Source organism: Prunus avium, chromosome 5 (assembly GCF_965620075.1).
Source record: "Prunus avium chromosome 5, drPruAviu1.hap1.1, whole genome shotgun sequence".
NCBI classification, from domain to species: domain Eukaryota; kingdom Viridiplantae; phylum Streptophyta; class Magnoliopsida; order Rosales; family Rosaceae; genus Prunus; species Prunus avium.
The window spans coordinates 19,069,972-19,096,466 of record NC_142288.1 but is presented as its reverse complement, the minus strand read 5'-3'; the positions used below and the strand labels follow the sequence as shown (position 1 = coordinate 19,096,466).

The 26,495-nt window shown below is 36.7% G+C and overlaps 4 protein-coding genes and 1 pseudogene across 6 annotated transcripts; 3 read left to right on the top strand and 2 right to left on the bottom strand.

Moving 5' to 3' along the window:
* Positions 1-1,319: 1,319 nt before the first annotated feature.
* LOC148294466 (calmodulin-1-like) lies at positions 1,320-2,715 on the top strand. Its single transcript, XM_088253019.1, has 2 exons — positions 1,320-1,459; positions 2,328-2,715. The coding sequence occupies exons 1-2, from the start codon at positions 1,384-1,386 to the stop codon at positions 2,489-2,491; spliced, it is 240 nt and encodes a 79-aa protein (XP_088109145.1). The 5' UTR covers positions 1,320-1,383; the 3' UTR covers positions 2,492-2,715.
* Positions 2,716-4,844: 2,129 nt separating this feature from the next.
* Positions 4,845-10,313, bottom strand: PSD1 (phosphatidylserine decarboxylase 1). Of its 3 annotated transcripts, none has more exons than XM_088252839.1 (13): positions 9,986-10,310; positions 9,594-9,682; positions 9,056-9,109; positions 8,855-8,920; positions 8,583-8,643; positions 8,303-8,412; positions 7,946-8,199; positions 7,721-7,827; positions 7,329-7,396; positions 6,581-6,658; positions 5,972-6,094; positions 5,349-5,509; positions 4,846-5,208 (listed from the first exon to the last, which is right to left on the bottom strand). In XM_088252839.1, coding segments are annotated over exons 1-13 (1,332 nt in total). In that variant the 5' UTR covers positions 10,146-10,310; the 3' UTR covers positions 4,846-5,207. The 3 variants fall into 3 exon arrangements, with proteins under 3 accessions (XP_088108966.1, XP_088108965.1, XP_088108964.1); XM_088252838.1 differs by having other exon boundaries at positions 5,338-5,509; positions 9,986-10,309; XM_088252840.1 differs by lacking the exon at positions 6,581-6,658 and having other exon boundaries at positions 4,845-5,208; positions 5,338-5,509; positions 9,986-10,313.
* A 2,567-nt stretch (positions 10,314-12,880) lies between these two features.
* On the top strand, positions 12,881-16,122 carry LOC110757183 (basic blue protein-like). The gene is made up of 3 exons (XM_021958743.2): positions 12,881-13,124; positions 15,140-15,348; positions 15,791-16,122. Exons 1-3 carry the CDS (start codon positions 13,078-13,080, stop codon positions 15,991-15,993), a joined length of 459 nt encoding a protein of 152 aa, XP_021814435.2. The 5' UTR covers positions 12,881-13,077; the 3' UTR covers positions 15,994-16,122.
* A 1,190-nt stretch (positions 16,123-17,312) lies between these two features.
* On the bottom strand, positions 17,313-18,469 carry LOC110757187 (cyclin-dependent kinase F-4 pseudogene; annotated as a pseudogene).
* Positions 18,470-18,748: 279 nt separating this feature from the next.
* On the top strand, positions 18,749-26,495 carry LOC110757128 (E3 ubiquitin ligase PARAQUAT TOLERANCE 3). The gene is made up of 15 exons (XM_021958680.2): positions 18,749-19,765; positions 20,308-20,404; positions 20,655-20,736; positions 20,835-21,001; positions 21,093-21,172; positions 21,330-21,401; positions 21,495-21,651; positions 21,746-21,894; positions 22,021-22,188; positions 22,279-22,578; positions 22,816-22,857; positions 22,982-23,234; positions 23,479-23,652; positions 24,280-24,361; positions 25,413-26,495. Exons 1-15 carry the CDS (start codon positions 19,600-19,602, stop codon positions 26,196-26,198), a joined length of 2,775 nt encoding a protein of 924 aa, XP_021814372.1. The 5' UTR covers positions 18,749-19,599; the 3' UTR covers positions 26,199-26,495.

Below are 26,495 nucleotides of genomic sequence, written 5' to 3'. Positions count from 1 at the left end.
TTGCACTGCTTAAATTAAACCTATTCTATTTCAAGTCTTTGTTTGCATCAATCATTCAAGTCTTTTTTTTTTCTCCGACTCTAAAGTTAATTCTCTACAAGAATTCAACTTTGTTTCACTGAATTGTGACGATTAACCCAGTAAGTCTTTAACCCTAATAGTGTAATTTTTTTTGGTGTAGTTTATTTTTTTATTTTTTTTTATAGTTTATTGTATTTGTGGTATGTTAATTAGTTATTTATTTATTATCTCAAATCAAGAACAATAATTTTTATATGATTTATTTATTATCTGATTTCTAAAATTTACTTTTTAAACAGTTATGGAGAAATATTTTAAAAGAAAAGCAACAGATCAATTGTCACATCCTCTAAGAACAGATGTATTAAATCATGGTACTACAAAACGTCAATGTGAGGAAATCAATCTGGCTGATCTTCCTTCAGATCCTGGACTATGAATTCGAATTTTGGATTACAATCCCAGTGTCCAAGATCAGGTGCGTAGAGCTTATTTGCAAAGAGGTCCTTGCTAACCTAAAAAACACAATTTTCCTTGCTCGTTACAAAAAAAGATAGGGTATACCCATTGGTTTACTTGCTCGTGACACTGGCACTAATCCTACCAATTGCGATTGCCTCTGTGGAAAGAGCATTTTCTGCTATGAATATATTGAAAAGTGATATGCAAAACCGAATGAGAGAGATATGGATGAATGAAAGCTTGATCATATATATTGAGAAAGATACATTTGATATTATAGATAATGAAGTGATTATGAAAAGATTTCAAGAGATGAAAACTCGTCGAGGATGATTGTGAATGTATTGGAATGACATATGAGTTATTACTAAAGACTTTGTATTATTAGATAAATTTATCTTGTTATGCGATGATTTTATTTTTTGAGGTTGACCCTCCTTGATGAATTTTCTGGCTCTGCCATTGTGAGGAGATGCCATAAATTTTATTTGATGAAATATAAGAAATTATTTTTAGAGTGCAAATTCCTTTTCTGTTGAGATTTCAATTTATTTGAGGTCGTGTAAAAAAAACATTTCAATAAAAATGAAGAAAAAATTTGGATGGAGGAGGTGCAGAGCCAACAGACCCCCTACAAACCGAGTCAAAATTCTAAGTGTTGCATTTTCACAAGAGGTTGAAAGTTAACATAAATAACTGTGGTAAAAGCTGCAGCGAGATTTACTGCCATCCATTTAAACAACTACATTCATTCATTCACAGTCGCAGAGAGAGAAATTTGAACACTTTAAATACCTCCATTTCGATCCATTTCTTTCATAGCTTTCAAAGAGACATCAACGAAGAACAGTACAGAAGTTTCTATATATTTCTTTATTTTAAAAAAAAACAGAAGGAAATATGTCTCACGGATTGAGTGATGAGCAAGTCGAGGAGCTCAAGCAAGCCTTCGACACTTTTGACAAGGATGGCAATGGTTAGATCCCTCTTTATATATTTATGTGTATATTAGGTTTTACCCATCTCAATCTAAATTTCTCGTCTTTTATTACTGATTGTATATGATTGTATACAAGGGGAACCATGAATTTTTTAACAAATGGGTTAACTAACGTTATTAGCTTAAAATATAATGATAATTTTTTTTGCTACTTCCAGTTTCTATAGTCTTTCTAGAAATAAAAGTATACATTAAATCATATAAACCACGCTGGTTCATAGTTCCATTGACTTATTTCTAATATGTTTTTTTTTTGTTTTTTTTATACAAGCAATATTGAGGAGGGGGAAATCGAACTTAGGATCTTAAGATCTCGAGTGCAGGGCTAAATTATAATTTTCAAAAAGCTTTAACATAAGACAAATACATATTAAATGCAACTCAAAAACACATATTATCAAATTGAAAATATATTCTATAACAGACTTGAAAATGTGTACATGTTTCGTAAAGAATTAGATTTTTTATACTTTAATCTACTAGGCTATATTTAATCCTCAAAAAGCTCACTGGGCTACATCCCAGTTTAGCTGTTAACATAGTTCCGCCCTTGATTGTATACAACCGATTTCATCTAAAATTTTCTCATTTCATGCATACAAGAAAAATCATAACATGTTATACACGCAGTGACCATCATGTTTCAATCATAGAAATACAAAAGAAAATATATGTGTTGAAATGTTGAATTAAATTACTAAAAATCAACCTTAATATTTAAATTTCATTGGTTAGTTATAGAACTCAAGTTCCCTTAGTCATCATTTCATACTTTTGATTGACAAAAAAGATGTTAAAGATACTTTTGAATAAAAATTTCATATTTATTTTTATTTATTTACAGGCACTATCACTACCGATGAGCTGAGCAATGTAATGACCTCACTAGGGCAAAACCCATCTGAGGAAGAACTGGAAGAATTTATTCAACAGTTGGGCGGTGATGATGGGAGGGTTCGCTTTGATCAATTCTTGAACTTCTCGGCAAAATTCTTGAACGCTCAGTAATTATTATTATTATTATTATTATTATTATTCCCAACATAATAATCAAACCCCTATGTGATTATTTCATTCAAATACTCACATTTGTCAAAATAATGACAAGTACATCTATAAATTTGTCACTCTTTCTAAGATAGATATTTATTTGTTCATATTAAAAGGGTAAGTGACACTCTTAACATTTTGTAATCATTCTACAAAGGTTTAATGCAATTTTGTTCTCTCTCTCTCTCTCTCTCTCTCTCTCTCTCTCTCTCTCTCTCTCTTATTTTTGTAGCAAAAACAAGTTATCTCCTTAATTTCGTCCAAGTACTCAGAAAGAGGAAAAACGAACTATTAATCCTAGCTTAGTTTTGGGGGTGGGTGTTTGTGGACAGCCCAATGATCTTAAGGATGAGAAAGAGCAAGGAGATGAGAAATAAGAAGAGAAAAGGGAAGGAGGGGTGAGTGTTGTTAATCAACAATTGTCGTCCATAAAATTTGTACTCAAAATATCCTCTAATAAAATAGAGATTAAGTGTCGATAGACGAAATGGTCATTGTCGTGTAATGTGCTTACTTATCTTAAGTATGTACTAATCACAAACTAATAATTGTGACAAATAAGAGTTCATGCACCAAAATGAGACACAAGTCGAAGTTCATGGGACAATAGTACAAAAACCCAAAAGTTTTATTATATGTTCGAATTATAAACTTGATTTAAAAATAAGGGATTTCACGATGTGGTAGTAACCCAATTATGAGATGATTAATGAACAGACCATATTAGTATCAAATCATCCTCTCATGTGCATATAATATTATTCTGGGTAAAATTGGCAGAAAGTTGATGCCATATTATTTCATCAAAAAATTACCTGCACAGAACTTATTATACATAAGCATGCTGCATGCAACATATTAGCTTTAAATACCTCCATCCATTTAAACAACTACATTCTTTCACAGTCGCAGAGAGAGAATTTGATGAACACTTTAAATACCTCCATTTCGCTCCATTTCTTTCGGAGCCTTCGAAGAGACATCAAAGAAAAATAGTACAGAAGTTTATATATATTTCTTTATAAAAACAGAAAACAAACAGAAGGAAATATGTATTATTTCAAATTGACCGATGAGCAAGTCGAGGAGCTCAAGCAAGCCTTCGACATTTTTGACAAGGATGGCAAAGGTTAGATCCCTCTTTTTGTATATATTTATGTGTATATATTAGGCTTTACCATCTCAACTTAAATTTCTCCTCTTTATCACTAATTGTATTTGACTAAACACATGATTGTATATAGCCGATTCCATCTAAAATTTTCTCATTTCATGGATACAAGAAAGATCATAACATGTTACACACGCAGTGACCGTTACATAACAATTGTAGAAATACGAAAGAGAATACGTGGTTGAAATGTTGAATTAATTTACTAAATCATCCTTAATATTTAAATTTCATTCGTTAGTTATAGAACTTAAGTTCGCTTAATCATCATTTCGTACTTTTGATTGACAAAAAAGATGTTCAAGAAAATGGTTCATGTGCTTTTGAATAAAATTTTCTTATTTATTTTTATTTATTTTAAGGCACTATCACTACCGATGAGCTGCGCAATATATTGACCTCGCTAGGGCATACCACATCTGAGGAAGAACTGGAAGAATTTCTTCAACAGATGGGCGGTCATAATGGGGGGGTTCGCTTTGATCAATACTTGATGTTAATGGCAAAATTAATGTACCCTCCAACCGCTACGTGATTATTTCATTCAAATACTCACATTTGTCAAAATAATGACACATCTATAAATTTGTCACTCTTTCTAAGATAGATTTTTATTTGTTGATAATAAAAGGGTAAATGATACTCTTAACATTTTGCAATCATTCTACAAAGGTTTAATGCAATTTTGTTCTCTCTCTCTCTCTCTCTCTCTCTCTCTCTCTCTCTCTCTCTCTCTCTCTTATTTTTGTAGCAAAAAAAATTTATCTCCTTAATTTCGTCCATGTACTCAGAAAGAGGAAAAACGAACTATTAATCCTAGCTTAGTTTTGGGGGTGGGTGTTTGTGGACAGCCCAATGATCTTAAGGATGAGAAAGAGTATGGAGATGAGAAATAAGAGAAAAGGGAAGGAGGGGCGGGTGTTATTAATCAACAATTTTCGTCCATAAAATTTGTACTCAAAATATTCTCTAATAAAATAGACATTAAGTGTCACTAGACCAAATGGTCATTGTCGTGTAATGTGCTTACTTATCTTAAGTATGTACTAATCACAAACTAATAATTGTGACAAATAAGAGTTCATGCACCAAAACGATACACAAATCGAAGTTCATGGGACAATAGTACAAAAACCCAAAAGTTTTATTCTATGTTCTGAATTATATAAACTTGATTTAAAAATAAGGGATTTCACGGTGTGAGTAAACCCAATTATGAGATGATTAATGAACAGACCATATTAGTATCAAATCACCTCACATCATTAGATGAACAAATATGTAAGAATTTCCTAACATTCGACGCAAACAACGACACATCAAATCACTCTCATTCAACACTCACCTAGCTATATGGTAGTTTCTTATCTAATATTCACTTTCTAATCTCCATGAAAGTGCTCGCTTGGTAGATTGTGGAGGGGCTCTATGAACATCCAAGTTTCTTTCAGTATATTCCCATAACTGGAACCTGTATTGCTCTGATTAATCGAAAAAGTTAAACCTGTAAAAGGCAGCATTGCACTGATTAATGATATATTACTTTAATTTCAGCAATTTGGTACATGGCTAACAGAGACTTTTTTTGTTTCATCATGAAAAGATTGAATACACCATATTATAGGCTAGCTACCCGGGGCTTACTACTGATCCTGCCACCTCCCCAAGGCTTCCCCGACACGGACTCTATCCCCACGTTGGACCGAAAACCTGAACTCTGATGAGGAATCCCCATTTTCTTGTGATAGTGATATGGGAGCCTGGAAGACAAGCACAACCGTTGATCCCATGTTGAATGCGGCTACCTGAATAGATGGAAGCACACAGACAGTAACCGGTAAAATAAAAACCTTGAATGGATAGATGCACAAAACATTAACAGATCAAGATAATAAACCAATGGAAGAGCTCATAAGTTTGGTGATGAGGAGCATAAGAATCTAAGATACCAATTTTAAAAACCACGTAAAGACTGGTTATGTATAACCGCTCTCTCTCTCTCTCTCTCTCTCTCTCTCTCTCAAATGATTTCCATCTTCATGCTTGGAAGTCAACAAAAAAGGGATTCAAGGCAAGTGGAACCATTAAAATAAATCTTTTATCCAAGGATTTCTAGGCCACATGTTGGTAAAAGTAAATAAGTAAAAGTATGAAATATGATTTTAAAATTCCAAGCAGCTTTCTTTTGTTCTCTTTTTATATCGTGGACATTACAAAACTAACCAAAGCATAAAAATCCTGGAAGACATTCAAAATACATCTCTAACCTCATCTCCTTTCTTCAGCGTCCTACCAATACCATCAGGTTCATATATCCGGTCTTCTGGAGGCTCTGAGTGCAGTAACTTCTTTCTTGCCTGGTTTGTCCGAAGCTCCGGTTCAATGGAAAGCTGCCATGTCCAAGATCAGAGAGTCAACGACAATAGAAAGATAATCAGTACAAACTAGTAATCCAATGACACCCAAGTCCGATGAAAAAAAAAAAAAAAAAATACACCCATCAATCTGGGTTTGCTTCAGTTGGGACAAGGTGCAACTCATGAAATTTGATTTTCATTCAGTTTTTTGCCTTTTGTTTTTGTGGAGGGGGGTATTGGATTGTTATAGAATCGATTGTGCACTTATTAAAAGAGATGCCCAAAAAAACACCACCCCTATGCACTACCCAGCCCTTCCATGCACAGTATTTGATTGTGTCCTAAACCTCCTTCAAATTCAGCCTGCTCAGGTTAATTGCCTACATTATTTCCAAACCCAGAAGTGAGTAAAAGAATTGTTTCTATGTGCAAGTGTTTCCATGTTTGGTTTGTGAGTGTGCGTGCGCGCAGGCGTGTCTCCTGGGAATTCAACTCATCATATGCAAAGAAACACTTGACCTCAATTGAACCAATATTCGTTGCTCCAACAGCAGCAAGTGCCATAAATCCTTCTTTCCATAAACCTTCAAGCACAACCTGATCGCATAGGAATTGCAAAGGCAACTATAAATCAATAAAAGAACAAAGGAAGAATTGCATGCTGACCCATATTTATCCGGGAAAAGATGGGAAGACCAAACACAGCAAAGCAAGTTGACATATTGATTTATTAAATTATCTGACACTGGGAGAACCTTTGAACAATAGGATGATTTGAAAGTACAGGAGAAGGCCAGATATTTCCAAGGAATGCAAGTTTTTGTTTGTAATGTGTCACCGTGTCAAATTCCTTTTATATGCATTGCAGCATACCATCCAGAATATTTAATCTCATACATGCCCTTATTATGTCTAAATTCATCTCCTGCAGTTTCGTTAATTGGTTTTTGCATATCTTAGAAACTAATCGCGGGAATAAAATATGCCAGATTTAAAGAACAAATTAAATGATTTCCTCTTCCATCTCTTTCTTTTGTAAATCCTAATGGGTTTGACAAAGATGTCCTCATCATATCTTCTCATTGATTAGTTCTTGTCCATCACTATCCCATAAATGAAAAAAGAAGCATAATTTAATTTCTTTAATAAGTAAGCATCTGCATCTCTCATAACACGAATGAAAGCGATAATACCACAAACATAAATAGCAGTGTATCTTGCTAAATGTTAAATTCCTGTTAATATAAACTAATATACAAAATTTTACCCGTTCATTCTCAACATAAAGGTTTCTGATTGTTCTTGTAGCACGTTCATTTACAGGAAGTAGACGACCTGCAAAGTAAACACCAAGATCCTAAATGTAACTAGAAAATGAAATAGCTAACTCAAGATTATTAGAGCCAAAACAAATCTGGTAATCAATGCGAGCATAAAATGAAAACTTAAAAATTGGGCAACCAATCATGTATTTGCTTTTGGTTTGCTAGAGAATAAGCAAATACACAAAACGGTCCATAAAATTTAGAGAAATATAAAGATAAAGAACTTTCTAAGGCGTCAAATTCCTTCATAATCCACAGAACCGTTAACCCAAAGTGAAGTAAGGAACCAGCCCCAATGTGTTCAACATGCAGGTCTTCACAGCCCTAAGCTTACCAGAAAAATGACGGCGTACAAGAACATTCCAATCAGCTGGCGCATGTATGCGATGATAGTCTCCAGGCTTCAAGTAAATTACACAGTAAAAGAGGCCTTTCATAGGACTGCCAAGAAAATTTATATATTTATTAAACTGCATTGTATTCAACTTGGTACATCATAAATGTCATGAAAAATTATGTGTCAACTAATGGCACTATTTGCATCCAAGTATCTCATTACCATGCTGACACAGGGTCCCTCACTTTAGGAGAAGCCAATGAAACTCTCAGCCATGACTTCTTACTCTTCTCCCTGGAAGCATTTTCTGGTTCACTACTCTCCTCATTCACATCTCCTTTAGCAATCAAAGGAAGAAATGAGCTTGCACCGAGCAGGGAAAAAGCTGAATAAGAAAAACCTTTGACTTGCTCAATCATAGCCCCTGCTCCTCTAAGCTCCCCAAATCGTAATACAGTACCATCCACAGGACTAACCTTCACCACAGAAATGAAGTCATGCAAGTCACAAAATGCTAAAAGCACTTCAAAGTGAACAGATTGGACAAATAAGCAGTCCAAATTGCTGGTTACCAGTTACCAGACATTGTGGGTCAGGGTCAATTGGCCTGGAACCTTCTTTCAAGGTGCGAACAAAGAACTCTCGCAAAGATGCGTATTCATCCAGAGGGAAAGCTGCTTCTTCCAAGTCTAAAATGCAAAACATATCATATTTTCAATATATTATATATCATTCAGTTTTAATTTTTTTTCATGCACAAATTTCTACCATTCTATTCAAAACTAATAAATGACTAACTATTGTAGCAAAACATTAAAAAAGTCTGAAGACAACAATAATGAAAAAGATAAAATCATACTTGAATGGAATGCTCGAGCCCACGCTCCATAAACATATGGACGTAGAGAGACTGGGATTTCCTGAAAACATTTTTGTCTAGTGGGTAAATAATTTCAAAACTTAATCTGATATCATATCAATAAGAAAAAATAGCTAAGACAATATTATGAGTCGAGCTACAAATATAAATTTGTTTCTCCAAAAAAACAATAATAGTAAAAAGAACATGTAGCTTGAAAAGGAAATAGATTTGTTAAAGATGAGGAATCAAGAAACAGGAAGATCACTTACCACACTAGTCAATAAACCCCAACATCTGGAAATGGAGCGCAAAGGCAGCAATCTTAAAAATGTAGACTACGGTTGCCAATGTAAATAAAGTTCAAGTCAAAGTCAGAAATGGACAACGAACTTTGCAACTAAAACACAGAAGCTATAAGTGAAAGCATGAAACTACAAAACATCAGGCAATGATTACTATTGATACATTACTTTTACATCAGGTTGAAACTCAAATTCCGTTCCCTTCTCCCGTGCCTCCTCGACCTATCAATCAAGTGGGGGGGAAATATTTAGACATGAAAAAATCATCGCAACTTCTAGAATGTGCCTAGTTGTAACAACTGAGATCAATTTGGAATATAGAAACAATATAACAAATACACATAAATGCATAAAGAAAGTATTCTACTGCATATTTCAAGTGTTATGCACCAAGAAGGTAGAGATAGCATGTAATCTACTGAATTCACCACTATGGACAGACAGTGATAACAGTTATGTAACTAAACATTCGAATTCTGAGGCAAAGGTTGAATATTTTGTTCCTTTTACTCAAAAGACCTTCTCAAGGTTATATAAACATCTGACATCTGACATGTGATGTTTTTTGTTATACGGCAGATTATCCGGGATGTCTCAATCATGGTTAACGCACATATGCTGCTGATTTCATTCATTCATTCATTCATTTATTTATTTATTCCCACATTTTTTATCGAAAAGTGGAATGTAATTCACCCACATATACCTTCCTGTCATCATACATCCGACGAACATGTAAAGCACCGAGCATAAGCAATGTAGCCACCGTTGCACCAGGCAACAGAAAAGAATCACCTGCACACAGCCTGTAATTAGCTTCACACGCTTGAAAAAAATATACCTAATGATAACTTTTAACAAATAAATAGCTCATAACAATCACAGAAACTAAATTCAAAATTTATAGTGCCAATGCTCCATCACAACGATTTGTAACTAATTCAAGATACGCCAATGCTTTACATCGTATTTATCTGATACATAAAAGAAAAAAGAAATTGGGGAATCAATTCCACTTAAACAAAGTTTCTTTCTTTCTCTCTACATTATTTTCTCGGCAACCAAACAGAAATGAAGCGCCGGAAGCGAAACACTGACCTTTAGAACCACCACCTCCGCCATTGGAAAAGGAACGAGCTTGAGTGGTTTTATGGAGTTTCTTGAGAAAGGAAGCGAAGCAGCGACGCTGGCTATGGAGGGAATTGAGGTGTGTAGAGTGAGGGAATATACAGACTCCATGTGAAGCCCTAAATTTCATCTGGGTAAAAGATTTGATTGAGTTACAGGCTTAAGCCTCCCACCGTTGCAGGGAAAACAGGGTTTAGGGTTTAGTGGTTTGCGATTCTATTTACACCCCAATGATATCTTTGGACACCCTTGACATGGATTTTACTTTCCCAACTCGCAGACAATTGTCGTCTCGTCACCGACTTTCTTTTTCCTACAAAGTGAATGAATAATGGAAAAGTTAACAAAATTACGAAAGTACCATTTACCACGGAAAATTCAACCATCATCTGCTAGCTAGCCTTAGTTTTATGGTACTTGTGTCTGTCCCAAGCATGTTGATGCCATATTGTTTCATCACGGACACGGAGTTAGTTTTATACATAAGCATGCTGCATGCAACATATTAGCATCTGTTTTGGTTAACAAACAATTGCCAACGAAACAAGTTTACAAAGCAAATTAATAATGGAAATCCTCGATTTCATCCTTGTCCTCGTAGTATAGCCGTATAACTGCGCGGCTATACTATTTTTTAAAAAACAAATTAAAAAATCGGGTATAGCCCTTCGGCTATACTATATACTATTTATTTATAAAAAGAAGTAAAAAACCAGGTACAGCCGCGCATTTAAAAAAGAAAAAGAAAAAGGGGAGTATAGCCGACCGGCTATACTATTTATGAAAAACAAAAAACAGATTTGCAGCATAGCGCCTAGTTGCCCATGTGTAAAAAACAGTATAGCCCCGCGGCTATACTACTGTTTAAAGAAACTTTAATAAAACCGAATATAGCCGACCGGCTATACGATTTATTAACCAAAAAAAGTAACGGATTAGGCGCCACGTGTCCAAATAAGTACGGCTGCGCGGCTATCCTATTTTTATAAAAAAAACATTCAAAAAACCGAATATAGCCGATCGGCTATACTATTTATTATATATATATATATATATATATAAACCCTGTAACGCTGCGCGGCTATATTATTTTTAAAAAAATTTAGTACAGCCGCGCGGCTATACTATTTTTAAAGAAACATTGTATAGCCACCCGGCTATACGATTTATTTAAAAAAAACTATGCATAGCCACACAGGTATACTATTTTTTTTATATATAAAAACTAGAGGGCTCCCTAGCAATTAGGCACCCACGTGTCAAAACAAGTATAGCCCCCTGAAACTACGGTCAAATCTCACATTGCCCCCCCAAACTTAAAATGGCCCATTTACCCCTCTTGACCGTGGTTTGGTGACCCACTTTGCCCCATGCTGTCAACTCCGTCCAAAAGTCTGTTAACTATGATGACGTGGCATGAGTGTTTTTGTAATTTCATATACATGGATCATTATCCACCAATTAAGAGTGATGTGGCAAGTGGAGCCCACCTCCACATAGGTAAAAATATAATTAAATATTCCAATGATTAAAACTAATTAAAATAAAAATAAAACACTAAAAAATTTAGAACTAAAAAGAATCTCTCTCTCTCTCTCTCTACCCAACTCCCTATTGGCAGCCATAACTGCCCCTCCTCAAGCCCACCCCCTCCCTGCCTAAACAACCACCAACCCAGATGGTGGGGGAAATTGCTCCCATTTTCTGACTAAGGGAGTGTATTCAATTGAGATTTTAATAGATTATAATTACATAATTTTAATGTAATGGATTTCAGCCGGATTTGTAATTATATGATTTTACTCATGATTGCAATTACATGATTTTACTTATGATTTTAATAGATTGCAATTATATGATTTTACTTATATTTCTATATAAGCTTGAACACATGGTCAGAATGAATACGTTAAAGATACTGAGAGCCTAGACATAACATGCAAGAACACCACTCATCACTTGAGCACTCAACTGCAAATGCAAAACTACCATTAACTCTCACAAGCAAAATAATACAACAAAAAACTGCAACTACAATGAAAAACAAATCCGCATAGCTAGCTTGTCGACTCCAAGAACCACAAAAGTTCCAGCAAGACCACCCAAGTCGACCAAACCAATTGACTGTCCTGGGAAATGTATGGATCCAGGATGGAACTAAGGAACACCCAAATTTGCAAAATCAAAGAAGGAAAAAAAAACAACCAAGTCCAAGCCAAAGTACCCACCACACAGCTTCAGCCACCACCTCAAGTCGAACACTTGGTGGGCATGATACCTCACTGTCTCAGATACCCAAATCACCATCTTCGTCTTCTTCCATAGGAGGTTCACTTTTTTCTCTATGCTCCACAAAGTAATTCAATAATTATTCTTATTTCTTATTGTTGTTTTCATTCAAGTAATGTAATCAAGGTTCTCACGGGGTTTGGCAGTGGATTGCTGGGGGGTGGCAGCCACGCAAAGGTTGCAAGGTCTCACATAAAAGAAAAACAGAGAAGAGATAGGAAAATAGAAGAATAGAAAGAAGTGAGAATCAAGCATAGAATGATGAGATTTTTTATGGAGCTTGGTATTTATATCACATACTCAAAAGTCTCATAGAATACACCATTTAATGAAATACTTCAAAATCAATAAGCTTTTCAATACCACAAGACTTGTATTTAGTACTTAAAAATCGTAATTGAATACCACTAGATTTTTAAGCTTCAAAACAATCCATTTAAAAATATTAATTGAATATCACCAGACTTTAATTCATTACTTAAAAATTTGAATTGAATACCACTGAACTTTTAAGCTTCAAAATAATCTATTAAAATCCTAATTGAATGCACCTCCTAATATTCTAATCACTCCCATCAACTAAATCTCTTATCCCCAAACCAAACCTCTCTCACTCCCAAATTTCCGCAATCACCCACAAAATTCCTCCAGTTCTGTAAGTATCTGGAGCTTCTTCACCACAAGAACCCAGAAGATTTTCTGTGAAACTAAGCTAGAAAAGTCCAATTTTTCAAGGAAAATTTAGAACTCTAGAAACCAAAACTCGTCTTTAAATGCTGAAATCTAGAGAACCCAGCGATGCAACTCCTCCAGCTATGAGGTTTGTCTCCACCATTGTAGAGCTAATCATCTGAACATTTACAGTTACAGAAAGTTTTTGATCTCATAAATTCATGAAACCCCAACATGTACATTTTTTTATTTTTTATTTTTGCTTTTGATTTCATTTTCCGATAATTTTTTCTATTAAAAACTAGCTATACTCTGACTATTCGAGAAGAAAAAGTTGGTTGGAAGAACATGAAGGGACCGGAGCTTAAGAAGGGAGGAAAAGAAAAGAAACATGACACAATAAAAGTTAAGAATTCAGAATCTAAGTAAACACCAGATGCATATGTAATTTATGAACATTCCTTGTCTGGCGGGGAAAACAAAAATAAAAAATCCCAAGGGGAAAAGGCTCTTGTTGATGCACAAATTGTAAACAACTTCTCTGGATTACAACGAACTAGAAGCACAAATTTTCGTTGTGATTTCAGAAATACTTCGAAGAAATGTAAATGTAGGGTTTTGCAGGAAAAGGAGGAGAAATAAATAAACTATTAAAATTGGAAAATTATAATTAAAAAATAAATTGTATATTTAAATATTAATGAATTTGAAATTACAAAAACACCCCTGTCACGTCATCATAATTAATAGACTTTTGAACGGAGTTGACAGTAGGGGGCAAAGTGGGTCACCAAACCACGGTCAAGCGGGGTAAGTGGGCCACTTTATGAACATTTTTTGTGTGTCTTATTGAAAAGTTTGTTAAGAATACGTGTATTAAACACGAGAAATATGTACGTACATGTACAATGCGAGTATTGTACGTTCGCTTTTTAAAAACGTCAATTTTAGGCCTGTTTGTGTTAGATGGAATGTTTCATTAGATGTCTATATTTAAGCCTTTTTCAATCTAAGTTTTCACTGACCTTTTGCGAGTTGATTCATATTTTTCTTCTTTCTTATCTTATTCATTTTTTCACTTGTAAAATTTATTGGGAGATCATACCATAAATGGATATGAGTGGATGAAACTTATCCAAACTATGAAATTCCTCTGCTCATAATTTCCATAAAACGAGGTTTGTTTCACAAGGCCTGTGAGACGTACGACTTAAGTCGTTTTGTCAATCTTCATTATGTGGCATGAGCAACAAGAAACTTTGTTTACATAACATATGCATAGTCTTCATTATGTGGCAGTGGATTTTTGGGAAGACAGTCAGTAGCATAATTTTTTCGGTGTGGTCATTGAGATTTTCAGAAGAGAGAGAGAGAGAGAGAGAACAAGATAAGACTATGAAATGAAGCAAGATTGTTTTGGTTTCTTTGAAAGCTAGATATTTTATTTGGATATGCTTAATTTTGCTTTTATTTTCTACATATCAGGCTGTTTCATGATAAGTCTGCTGTTTTTGTTTTGCTTTATTTCTGGTTTCAACAATTAGAATGTCTGGTTTTGGTTTTGGTCTGCCAAATAGAAATGTACCCTATTCTTTAAGCATTCTTTTCAATGATGTGGCAAGCTTAGAATGGAAAAAAAAGGAAACTGTATCCTAAATGTTAAGTGATTAATTTGACAGATACACATTACATGAGTTTAGATTTGACAGATTAATATTATATAGTTTAGTTTAGGAGACAAATTGCCTAATTGATTGCTTGCAACACATTCTCAGGGATTCATTGTCCCAAAAAAAAAACGTTTGTTTGAATTTGTCTTCTTTACGGTGCAAGGCAGACTTTAGTGTATTAATCCAACCTGCCTAACAAAATTATATGTGCGGTAATTATGGTAATTAGCATAATCTGGTATTATTCAAACCTGCCTTTGAGTGCAATGCAAGTTAAGAATAATATCGAACTTGTTTATCAATATCCATAAGGGTTTTGTATACCAAAAGCAACTATTTCATTTCCTTTATAAATATATTGGATGCATGTACTTGCTATGTACCTATTCACCCAATAATCTTTTTTTTTTTCTTCTTCTGGATATAATTAATTTATTTTTGTGCTCTATAAATTCAACCCTTTGAAATGGGTTGGTAATTGATGAAATTGTAGCACTTTTGGTTCAAAGATGTCTGGGATAAGAGTTGGAGCACAGAGCAGAGCTTTGGTCATCATATTTGGCCTTCTCTGCTTGCTTTTACAAAGTGAAGAAGCCCACCATGGAACTGAATATGTAGTGGGAGATGACAAAGGCTGGGACCTGTATCCTGAGGTATCCAACTGGGGGAAAGACAAGCACTTCAAGGCTGGAGATGTCTTGGGTAAGATTTATTCTCTTATTATAATCTTTTCTTCAAAGAAAATTTTAATTGAACTCATCATGTTCAACTAACTTGATCCTTCAATCAAAATTTGAGGTGATATTCCAGTTTTGGTTATAAGTTATTTCATCATTAAGGTGCATTCCAACTTTGAGTAATACTTCTGTTAGTTTTGTTTTCAGAGAGTCCAACTTAGCTGCTCATACATTAGCACGTTTCGCCTAATATATCTTTAAATGATGCATCTTCATGGTTTTGGGATTCTCGTGATATCATTCAAGATGTACTAGTAGCTGATTTCTTGTACTGTTTCTTTGGTTTAGAACTGTTATGAAAAAAGTTTGTCCAAAAGAAAAAAGTTTTACCTGAAAAATACATGGTGCAGAATAATTCATATGTTTGTAACTATTTGCCTAACATTTGTTTTTGGTTTAATGTACAGTTTTCAAATATAGCAACCCATTATTTGGCGTGGCGGCTGTGGATGCGAAAGGGTACCAAAGTTGTAGTGCAAAAGGCCATCTTAAGAAGTTATACAACTCTGGGCACGATCATGTGGTGTTAAACAAGGGTCAAAACTACTTTATTTGTAATGTTATAGATTACTGTGGATATGGAATGAGAATTTCTGTTCATGCAGAGTGATTCATCTAGCTATATATATGCTTGTTGTTACAGTAGTTTGTCTTTGCAATAAAGAGTTTCTAGGAAGGAAATGTTGCAATATTAATCTTTTGTATGTTATTTTTTTGAATTTAACCATTTCTTCTTCCTCCTTCCCCTTGCTTCCTCTCCATCTCACACTCCATCCCAGATGATTTATTTATTTTCTTCAAACCAAGTTGACATAGAGGAAATTGCATTACGGGGATTAGCACAGAAGTTGTTGTACAAGACGGACAACTTGTTGTTTCGCCAAGTCCTCCCGTAGACATGTCTTTAATTAGGGGTGGAGCTAGAATTTTAAGTTTACGAACCAAAATATAGAGTGCAAGCATTAAGTAGATTGATTTTTACAGATTGAAAGAGTCTGATACCACAACTTTCTTCTTTTGAAAAACATATCATCTAAAATATCTAAACATTGGTAATTGATAAGATTGTTGTAGCACTTATGGTTCAAAGATGTCTGGGACAAGAGTTGGAACACAGAGCAGAGCTTTGGTCATTATATTTGGTCTTCTCTGCTTACTTTTACAAAGTGAAGAAGCCCATGGAACTGAATATGTAGTTGGAGATGACAAAGACTGGGACATGTATCCTGAGATATACGATTGGGGGAAGATTTATTCTCTGATTATAATCTATTCTTCAAAAGATAATTTTAATTGAACTCATCATGTTCAACTAATTTGATCCTTCAATCAAAATTTGAGGTTATATTCCAATTTTGGTTATAATTTACTTTATCATGTTATCAAATTTTAAGGTACATTGCAACTTTGAGTAATACTTCCGTTAGTTTTGTTTTCCGACATGCCAACTTAGCGACTCATAGATTAGCTTGTTTTGCCTTATCTTTAAATGATGCATCATTTTGGTATTGGTATCCTCTTAATTAACATCATTCAAGCTATGAAATGTTTCTTTGGTTTAATGTAGAGTTTTCAAATATAGCAATCCATTATTTGGTTTGGCGACTGTGGATAGAGAAGGGTAAGAAAGTTTGCAGTCCAAAAGGTCATTTTCAGAAGTTATACTTCTCTAGGAACGATCATGTGTTGTTAGAGTAAGACAAGGGCCAGAACTACTGTAGAATACATCAACACAGAAGTTACATGAAAGCTAAACTCTATAGATACAGATATGAACCAGTAAATGATATAACATAGCAAGATAAAAAAAGTGAATCAATGTATATATATATATATTCAGCATTTGCACAACATATGATTATGAACTCTCTTCACAAATTCAATTTAATTGTGTAAAGTAGAGCTAAAAATCTTTCAAATACAAGTGAACTTATAATATTTGCTGAGCTAAAATGCCACCAATGTTAGGAAGAATATGGTGATGTCTTTCAGGAATGGCACGAGGAATGGCACGTGGAATACGGTGGGAGCCGACAAAAAAGGGATGCTTAAGTGCCTCTGCAGCAGTCGGCCTCTTAGCAGGATCCCAAGAAAGAAGCGAAGTAATAAGCTGTATTGCAGAATCACTCGCAGATGGGATGAAAAATGAGAGACCAGACCCAGAAAACTGTGGAAACTGATACTCAACCTGCCCTGCAAGAATTTGCCCTTCAGGCCATGACTTCATGGTTGGGCTGCCTAGCACCCTACAAATCCAAAACAGCTGGTCCTCCACATTTTTACCCGGAAGTAGAGGGCGGAGGTTGAACATCTCAGCCAAGATTACACCCACAGCCCACATATCAACCTTGGAATCGTAGAAGCGTGAGCCGAGCAACACCTCCGGGGCTCTGTACCAGCGAGTTGTGACATAATCTTTGAAAGGAATGCCCGGCTGAATCTTCTTAGCAGAACCCAAATCCCCAATCTTGACCACACCTTGCTTCACCAACAAATTTTCCGGTTTGAGGTCACGGTGGCACCACCCATTCTTGTGCATGTGATCTAGCCCAAGAAGAATTTGATGACACACATTCCTGATTTGTGCCTCATTGAATCTCTTATTCTGCAGTTGCATAAATTGAAATAAGCTGCCCTCCATGAATTCAAAGACAAGGGAAGCTGTGCCATCAACTTCCATGAAAGCTTGTTTCAAATTGACAATATTCGGGTGGTTCTTCAACTGAGACAGAGACTCAACTTCAGCCATTTGGAGAAACTCCTCCCATGAAGTCAACCTCGACACCTCATTCTTCAGCTGCTTAATTGCAACAATCTCACCGGTCACCTTGTGCAACGCCTTCCATACAACCCCAAAACTTCCTTCACCGAGCGGCTTAAGGAACCAATAATTCTCCATTCAAACTATCTCAAGAAAACAACACAGACCCAACAAAACTCTCTCTTTGTTAATGGAAACTCAAGAGCTTTCGTCAAATATGAAAATTGACGGTTGCCCAGAAGCAAAACCTAGTTGATTTCCTACTGGCTTGCTCACTCACTCAAGGTAGAAAATACAAGGTGCCCGGCTATTATTTATAGCATAAATCTTTCTCAATCCTGTAAGGAAAAGGAATAAATCTTTCTCAATCCTATAAGGAAAAGGAGGAAGCTGTTCTATTTTACTTGGGCCCAAAGTTTTTCTACGGTCAACATTTTTATTTAGAGTCAAAGCTTTTCAACGGTAAAGATTTTATGGTTTAAATTTTAAAGTTAAAAAAAAAATGCATATTGAGTGTGCGACGAGTCTTTGTTGGGCTGGCCCCACAAGGATTATCCACAAACGAAACGAAAGTCGTTAAACCGACCCTCAACCATTTCAAGGACAAAACAAAAACAAAAACAAAAGGAAATTAGAAAAAAGCAAAACAAAACCCAACGCTCAGAGCTCTCTCTCTCTCTCTCTCTCTCTCAAATTTCTCTGAACCAAACCCTAGCAGCCTGGCTGTTCGTAATGATTATAAGCCTACACAGATGTCCTAGTGCTTGAAAACCATCACCAGTTTCACAAATTTCAAGCGGTTTCTCTCTGAAAGATTTGGGTTTTCTCGGTTTTGGCGTGTCAGAAGCTCTCGGAATTCGTGAATTTTTCCTCGGTGCTATATGCGTACGGCCAACCAATCGGCGACTTTGGAGCAATTGTACCATCCATTCGCTCATCAGAATCGGTTCCTCAGCCTAGGGTTTTCTGATTCTCTCAGGCTATTTGTAAGGATCGGTGCGAAGACAAGCGCAGAGGGCTTTTTCTAATTTCACTGAGATCTGTGAAATTTGATTCGAATTGCGACGATCGGCGGAGGATTGAATCTGTGGTGGCTCTCGGAACCTATTTTGATTCGAAGCATCTGCTCAATGATCGGTTATTGAAGGAATTGAATCGAACCGAAGAGAGGAGATTGGCGTATGGTCGGCGAAGAAGCTTCTGAAGAGCTCTCTCTCCCTGTTCTTCTGCGGTGGTTTGATTGTTCGATCTCAATAGATTAATCGAAGAAAAAAGAAAACGAAAAGATCTTCAATTTTTTTGTACTGTTTGATTTTTGTTTTTGGGAGTTTAATACAAGGCCTTTATATTTTTATTGGCCTTTGATTATCGTTCTCCTCGGGGCGTTTGTTTGTTCTTGTTGTGGTATTATTATACATATTTCTATTTTTTTGGAAGAAAAAAAAAGTATTGACCATGGCGGTGTATTATAAATTTAAGAGTGCAAGAGATTATGATTCAATTGCTATGGACGGTCCTTTCATCTCAGTTGGTATTTTGAAAGAAAAAATATTTGAATCCAAGCACTTAGGGAGGGGTACTGATTTCGACCTTGTGGTCACCAACGCCCAGACCAATGAAGGTTGGTTCTGATTTAGTTATTCCCTTCTGAACAATTTGTAATTAAACACAAATTTGGGTCCTAGCAGGTGATATGAGTGTGTGTGTGTGTTGAGTGGTAAAATCATATATGATTTTGGAGATTTCAAATTTTGATTTTTGGGTATTTGGTCATTTTTTTTTTATGCTTGTAGCTATCTATCTACATGTTGTTTATATAGAGGATGTTACATTGCCATACTTCAATTAACGTTGGGGTCACTAATTGCCACCATGTGCCTTGAAAGTTAAGTTAGATTGACCTTATGTGGTGGTTTAGTTTTGTTATCGAATGAACAAAGTTTGACCAATATGTTAAATTGACTCAATCTGAGAGGGGACAGGACAGGGTGTGTGAGATTGAAATCTGGGATCTTTTGGAATGGTTAATCTGACTTTAACTAGCTAGGAACCATGGGTTATGGTTTGGGGAATCGCATTTTGGTAGCTTTTATCCTTGCTTTCATGGATCAATATCTTTGCTGTGTTTTTATAGTCTTTATGTTCTATGTTTTGCAATTTCAGAGTATCTTGATGAAGCAATGTTGATTCCAAAAAATACTTCAGTTTTAATTCGACGCGTACCTGGACGGCCTCGCATGCCAATTGTTACTGATTCAGAGTACTATCTCAGATCCTTTAAATTCTTTAGTTATGTTTTTGTGAGGTCCATTATGAATTTTGAGTTGGCAGTATCAATTGTTATTGTGTTTAACAAACCTGTGATATGGGTAGTACCTGTTATTGTAACTTCTGTGGAGTGTGCCCAAGCAGTGCTATGTGCTTCAATAGGATTTTTGTGTTCCTTATGACCATTAGGACCAATTTCGAGGGTTGGTTGAGTTAGGCTATTTTTATTTCCTTTATTGCAGGCCAAAAGTGGAAGATAAGGTGGAATATACTGAACCAGAAAGGACTAGCTTTCTGGCAGCTGATTCATCTGCCATGAAATATGTAAGCCTTAGTATCTACTAGATCCTGGCGTGATTGTTCCTTTCTTTGTCCAATCAGTCAGAGCTTTTAGTGACAGTGTGTTTATTTTGGCGTTACAGCCTGATGAGTCAGATTGGGATGATCTTGGAGGTGATTTGTATGAAATTCCTGAAGTCTTGCCAGTGCAGACAAGTTATCAGGCTCCGGATGTTCAGCCAACAAATAAAGCCGATGAAGATAGCAAGATTAAGGCTTTAATCGACACTCCAGCCTTGGACTGGCAACAGTGAGATGCTTTCAGTTTTATTATTTAGTTCTGTGATAAATGATAGATTCATGGTCACTAATGTTGGATGATCTCTGTGTTGTATTTGCAGGCAAGGTCCTGATGGCTTTGGTCCTGGTAGAGGTTTTGGCAGGGGTATGGGTGGAAGAATGATGGGTGGACGTGGTTTTGGTGAGTCTTTTAAAATTACATATTTTTGTTTTACTTAATATGTCAGTGCTCATTCAATATCTCTCTCTCTCTCTCTCTCTCTCTCTCTCTCTCTCTCTCTCTCTCTCTCTCTCTCTCATATTTTACATGACAACTGATTTTTCTTTTCTTGATTGAGGTCGAGGAGGAGGGGGGTTGGAGAGGAAAACACCTCCACAGGGCTATATTTGTCACAGGTGTAAGGTTCCTGGTATGTTCCTGTTCTTATTTCTTTCTTTGTGATAAATGATTATATCAGGAATGCACTTATAGAAGTTATATTTGACATATTGTATTTGTTTAGGTCATTTTATTCAGCACTGCCCTACAAATGGTGATCCAACTTATGACATAAAAAGAGTGAAGCCACCCACTGGCATTCCCAAGTCCATGCTGATGGCAACCCCAGATGGCTCATATGCATTGCCAAGTGGTGCAGTAGCTGTTTTGAGGCCAAATGAGTAAGCTGATCTGGTGTTCTATATTTCATAGTTGTTATGCTTGCCTTCCAGTTGTTTGCATGAAAACTTACTATAATCTTTAATATGAAAACAGGGCTGCTTTCGAGAGAGAGATTGAAGGTTTACCATCTACACGGTCTGTTGGTGATCTACCCCCCGAGCTACACTGCCCGTTGTGCAAGGAAGTAATGAAAGATGCTGTGTTAACGAGCAAGTGTTGCTTTAAGAGCTTTTGTGATAAGTGTAAGTTATGATGTAAATATTATTGCGTAAATTTTGCAGCGTCTAAGAATTTCAACTTAATGCCTTGTAATCTTTTTGGTAACTATAAATTTTCTTTGTATTTACACTGGGTGCCTTTATAATCAGGTATCCGGAACTACATTATGTCCAAGTCAGTGTGTGTCTGTGGGGCTACAAATACACTGGCAGACGATCTACTGCCAAATAAGACACTCAGGGATACAATCAATCGAATCTTGGAATCTGGGGGTAACAGTAGTGCTGACAATGCTGGGAGTACTTTCCAAGTTCAAGGTTTGTATTTCAATAATGTTCCTTCTCTTTCTATTTACACCAGAGTAGTCATTTTCTGTTCGTATTAAACTTGTGATTTGTAATATTCAGATATGGAGTCTGCACGCTGTCCACAACCCAAGATTCCTTCTCCAACTCAATCTGCTGCATCAAGGGGAGAAGAACTACAGCTATCTTTGAATAAAGAAATCCCGAAGATACAGGAAACCGCAGATGAGGTAAAGCCTGTTGTTGCCCCACAGCAGATTTTAGAGAAAGTGAGGACTATAAAAGTGGCTGATGTATCTGAAGCTACACATGAGTCAATGAGTGTGAAGGAACCAGCATCGCAAGGGAGTGCTCCACTTGTTGAGGAAGAAGTGCAACAAAGGCTGGCTTCTGGGGAGGCAGGTAATGTAGTGGTCTGGGAATTATAGTTGTCTTGTTCTGTTGGCCTACTAGTTCTGTTTTCGCATTTTTTCATGGTGCATGTCAAGTTCTATGTGTTTTCTTGCTTTCTTGACATACAGAAGTTGGATGGATGTTGAGTAAAAGATTTTTCTTAAAAATAAAGCTTAGTTTGACTCCAAAAAAAATGTTGGAACTGTAGTGATTACTTATTTGTTTGTCATTGTATGTGCATTACAGGAAAGAAAAGGAAAAAGAAGAAAGTTCGCATGCCTGCGAATGGTATGGCTCTTCTTCCTACTTTGTTTTGTGAACTTAGAGCTTTCTATCTGTCATATAAATTTGAATTGGATACTTCAATTCTTGTGCTTTTCTAGATGCCATAATATTATTACATTCAATGCAGACATGCAATGGAGAACCTCACAAGATCTTGCAGCTGATAACTATATGATGCCTATGGGCCCCGGTGCTTATAATCCTTACTGGAATGGCATGCAACCTGGCATGGGTATGGAAGGATATATGGCACCATATGGTGGTCCTATGCCATATATGGGTTATGGACTAGGCCCATTGGACATGCCATTTGGGGGTTTTGGTCCACAGGACTCGTTCGGTGCTCAAGGTTATATGATGCCCATGGTTCCGCCTCAGAGGTATACATTTCTCTCATTTGAATTTCTCTCTCTCCTCCCCCCCCCATAGATACTTGTACTTTCTCTTATGCATGCAATTCAATGGTTTTTGCCCTTGGAGTCATTTTTGTGGAAAAAGTAGGTTTGCAGGTGTAACCAGTGCCCTAAGATAATGTCACTTGATGCTTGCAAGTTACAATTTAATGCTTTTTCCCTCCTTTCGGCCCCACAACCTAATGTGTTTGTAATCTTGGACTTTATTCAGGGATTTGGCTGACTTTAGCATGGGCATGAATGGCATGAATGGCATGAATGGGATGAATGGGATGAATGGCATGAATGGCATGAATGTTGGACCCCCTGTCATGAGCAGAGAGGAATTTGAGGCTCGAAAAGCTGATTTGAGGCGGAAGCGTGAAAATGAGAGACGAGGCCAAACGTAAGACTGAAAACTGGATTTATTTTTTCTTGGAATTTTTATGCATGTGGTATAACTTGGAAAACATGAGTATCTGTTATATGTGAGTTGATAGCCATGTTATGTGAAGATTTTTTAAATTCAGTTTCTGTTAGATGCCATTTTCTAGTGTGGTCCACCAAAGGGTTTGGATTCCATTTTAGATGCAATTCCATTGTAAGGACACAATAGATGTGAGATCTGTTATTTTGATTGAAATGTGGAATTCATTTTTTGTCAGTTGAGTTGGTACTAAGAGATAGTAAAGTGTGATGCAAGCTTCTCGAATCTGATGTGTCTTTGTGTTTGTTTATCATTCTGTATGTGAAACAAAATTATGATGCTGTTTTTTTCTCTTTGGGGAGAGTATAGAGATATTTGAAAGGAGAAATCCTTCAGTAGTGGGGCTATGTATAAGCTGTTTGCCCTTTTGTGTCCCACAGTTTTTAGTATATGGGCAATATCTCATAATAGGATCTAATAGTACTATTCTTCTGAGAAATGGACAACTTGCCTATAATCTGATGGCAATTGGTTGCTTTTCCTCCCAAGCTGTAGTATCTATTTTTACATGGTTGAGTAATTCATTTTTTTAATTTTATATTTCAGCAGGGAGTTCTCTAAAGATCGGGAATTCGGAAGGGAAGTGAGCAGCGGTGGCGGCGATGGCACTTCTATGAAATCCAAATCTGTACGTCTTTATTGTGCCAATTTCCCTCTCTTCTTATCATTTGTATACTGCAGCAGCAGGGTTTTCTTAAGGTTTTTATCAACACTCTTACAAGGAGAGACCAGGTTGGCAATAGGACACCAATTTGGCCAGAGAATGCCAAAGAGTCTAGGATATATTAGTCTGTTTTCCTTATCAGTTATTATTGTTCGTTCAGTCTTTATTTTATTTTTGTGTCATTATATTATATCTTTTCTTCGTAATGCTCCATTTGGTCATGGGGATATTAAATGGAGAGAACACATTGTAGTTTGCCCTCCCTTTTTCACGGTGGCTTGAATCGATCGAGAGTACATGGAAAACGGCCAAATGTGGCCAAAACTGAGGTCAATTAGAGTTCTGTTCTGTTGCTTTAGCAACATGTTCGGATTACCCTAGTATACAGCCGTGTGAATCCCATTAATTCTGACTTATATTTGCCAGGGCTCAAAATTTAATCACCTGCTTCTCTATTTTTTTTTAACGTCTCTAAATTGAATTTATTTTTTAAATAAGAAGAAAACCAACAGGAGTCATCTTGGATCATGTTTGCACTTGTCCGAGATACAAATATTTTTATTATGATCCTCAAGTGCTTGCTGCGGGTTCAGAATTGAATTTCTGCACTTTGCACAGGATGAGTGTTTTTAACAATGGTTTTATATTTTATTTTATTATTTTTGGTTAACCATTTCTACTTCCTTTCTGAGTTCTGGCTGCAAAGTTGGATATTAGTAATTAATGGGATCGCAGGCTGTAAAGCGAACGGCAAAAAATCCAAGTGTTAACGAAGTTTTTTGTTTTCCTAAAATTTGAAAACCGAAACCAAAAAGAAAAAAAAGGGGAACAAAGGTGTTTAAGAAAAGCGGGTGTTAGTTTCGCAAAGGCGTAAAAAATAAACGTAAAAGCACTTAGCAAAAAAGAAAAAAGAGAGAAAATAATGGGTAACAGTGAAAAGTAAATGATTTTTGTGAGAATTATTACTGCGGGAAAAGTTGACTTATTATGTTTTTCTTCTTGTTATGCATTGCAGAAGTCAATTGCTCGATCACCAAGTCCAGACTACAGCAACAGCCACCAGCATCGTCACAGACGCGAGAGGTCATCTCCAGAACGAAGGCCCTCACGTGACCCACGTGACCTGGAGCCACAGCCACCGCGTCCTCCCAAGAGAAAATCAGACCACCACGACAGAGATCGCGAACGCGCCCAAGACCGAGATCGAGGTCGAGACTATGACGATTACCACGACCACCACGAGGATGACCAGCAGCAGCGTCAGAAACGACATCGTTCTGATTCGTCCTCTGCAAAACCACCACCTTCCACTGAAACAACAACAGCATCGGCCAAACCTGCCTCCTCCTCCTCTACGGCATCAGCTGCAGCAGCTGCCGCAGCGGCGGCGGCGGCGGAGCGCAAGCACAAGGCAAGCGTGTTTTCTCGCATAAGCTTTCCGGAGGGGGAAGTGAGCAAGAAGCGGGCTCGCGCGGCTTCTCCTTCGGCGACGGAGGATAACAAGACGTCGTCGGCACATCATCACAAGGAGTCGTCTTCGTCGTTGGCAAATGGATCGGCGTACGACGAGTATAAAACGACGTCGTCGTCGACTGCCAAGGCTGGGAGTGGCGGAAGTGGAAGTAGAAAGGCTATGGTTAGCGCTGCTGCTTCTATGGAGTATGAGTCGAGCGACGACGACAGGCACTTCAAGAGGAAGCCGTCGAGGTACGAGGCGTCGCCGCCGCAGAAGGCAGAGCAGGAAGAGCCCAGGCACTCCAGAGGCAGCACCAGGGATCATCGGGATCGCAGGCATAGATAGAGAGAGAGAGAGATCAGATAAGAGTAGATCAGAAGAAGAGATCAAACAGTGGGCCTCATTGGCAATTTGCTGTTTTTTTGTTTTGCTCTTTTTCCCTCTCTCTCTCTCTCTCTCTCTCTTCTTTTGGGCCGTGGAGGTGATTGTATCACTGTATATGTTAGAGGCCCATGGGCCACGGGAGCAATTGCTTGCTTGTTCCTGCTTTAAAATTGAAATTTGATATTTTTGTTTAACCTCTTCTGTTAGGAAATACTAAATTACAAAATATGAATAAGAGACTTCTCTCTTCAAGTTCAA

Bases quoted from the DNA above. Each gene is read 5' to 3' on its own strand.
- PSD1 (XM_088252839.1), bottom strand. From the start codon at position 10,145: ATGAAATTTAGGGCTTCACATGGAGTCTGTATATTCCCTCACTCTACA. The intron at 9,110-9,593 runs GTATATGTGGGT...CTTGATTGATAG, and splicing joins GGATGTATGATGACAGGAAG to GTCGAGGAGGCACGGGAGAA. The intron at 7,828-7,945 runs GTAATGAGATAC...TTTTCTTGGCAG, and splicing joins AGGGACCCTGTGTCAGCATG to TCCTATGAAAGGCCTCTTTT.
- LOC110757128 (XM_021958680.2), top strand. From the start codon at position 19,600: ATGGCGGTGTATTATAAATTTAAGAGTGCAAGAGATTATGATTCAATT. The intron at 21,002-21,092 runs GTGAGATGCTTT...TTGTATTTGCAG, and splicing joins CCAGCCTTGGACTGGCAACA to GCAAGGTCCTGATGGCTTTG. The intron at 22,579-22,815 runs GTAATGTAGTGG...TGTGCATTACAG, and splicing joins GCTGGCTTCTGGGGAGGCAG to GAAAGAAAAGGAAAAAGAAG.
- LOC148294466 (XM_088253019.1), top strand. From the start codon at position 1,384: ATGTCTCACGGATTGAGTGATGAGCAAGTCGAGGAGCTCAAGCAAGCC. The intron at 1,460-2,327 runs GTTAGATCCCTC...ATTTATTTACAG, and splicing joins TTTTGACAAGGATGGCAATG to GCACTATCACTACCGATGAG.
- LOC110757183 (XM_021958743.2), top strand. From the start codon at position 13,078: ATGCTGAAATCTAGAGAACCCAGCGATGCAACTCCTCCAGCTATGAG. The intron at 13,125-15,139 runs GTTTGTCTCCAC...ATGAAATTGTAG, and splicing joins GCAACTCCTCCAGCTATGAG to CACTTTTGGTTCAAAGATGT. The intron at 15,349-15,790 runs GTAAGATTTATT...TTTAATGTACAG, and splicing joins CAAGGCTGGAGATGTCTTGG to TTTTCAAATATAGCAACCCA.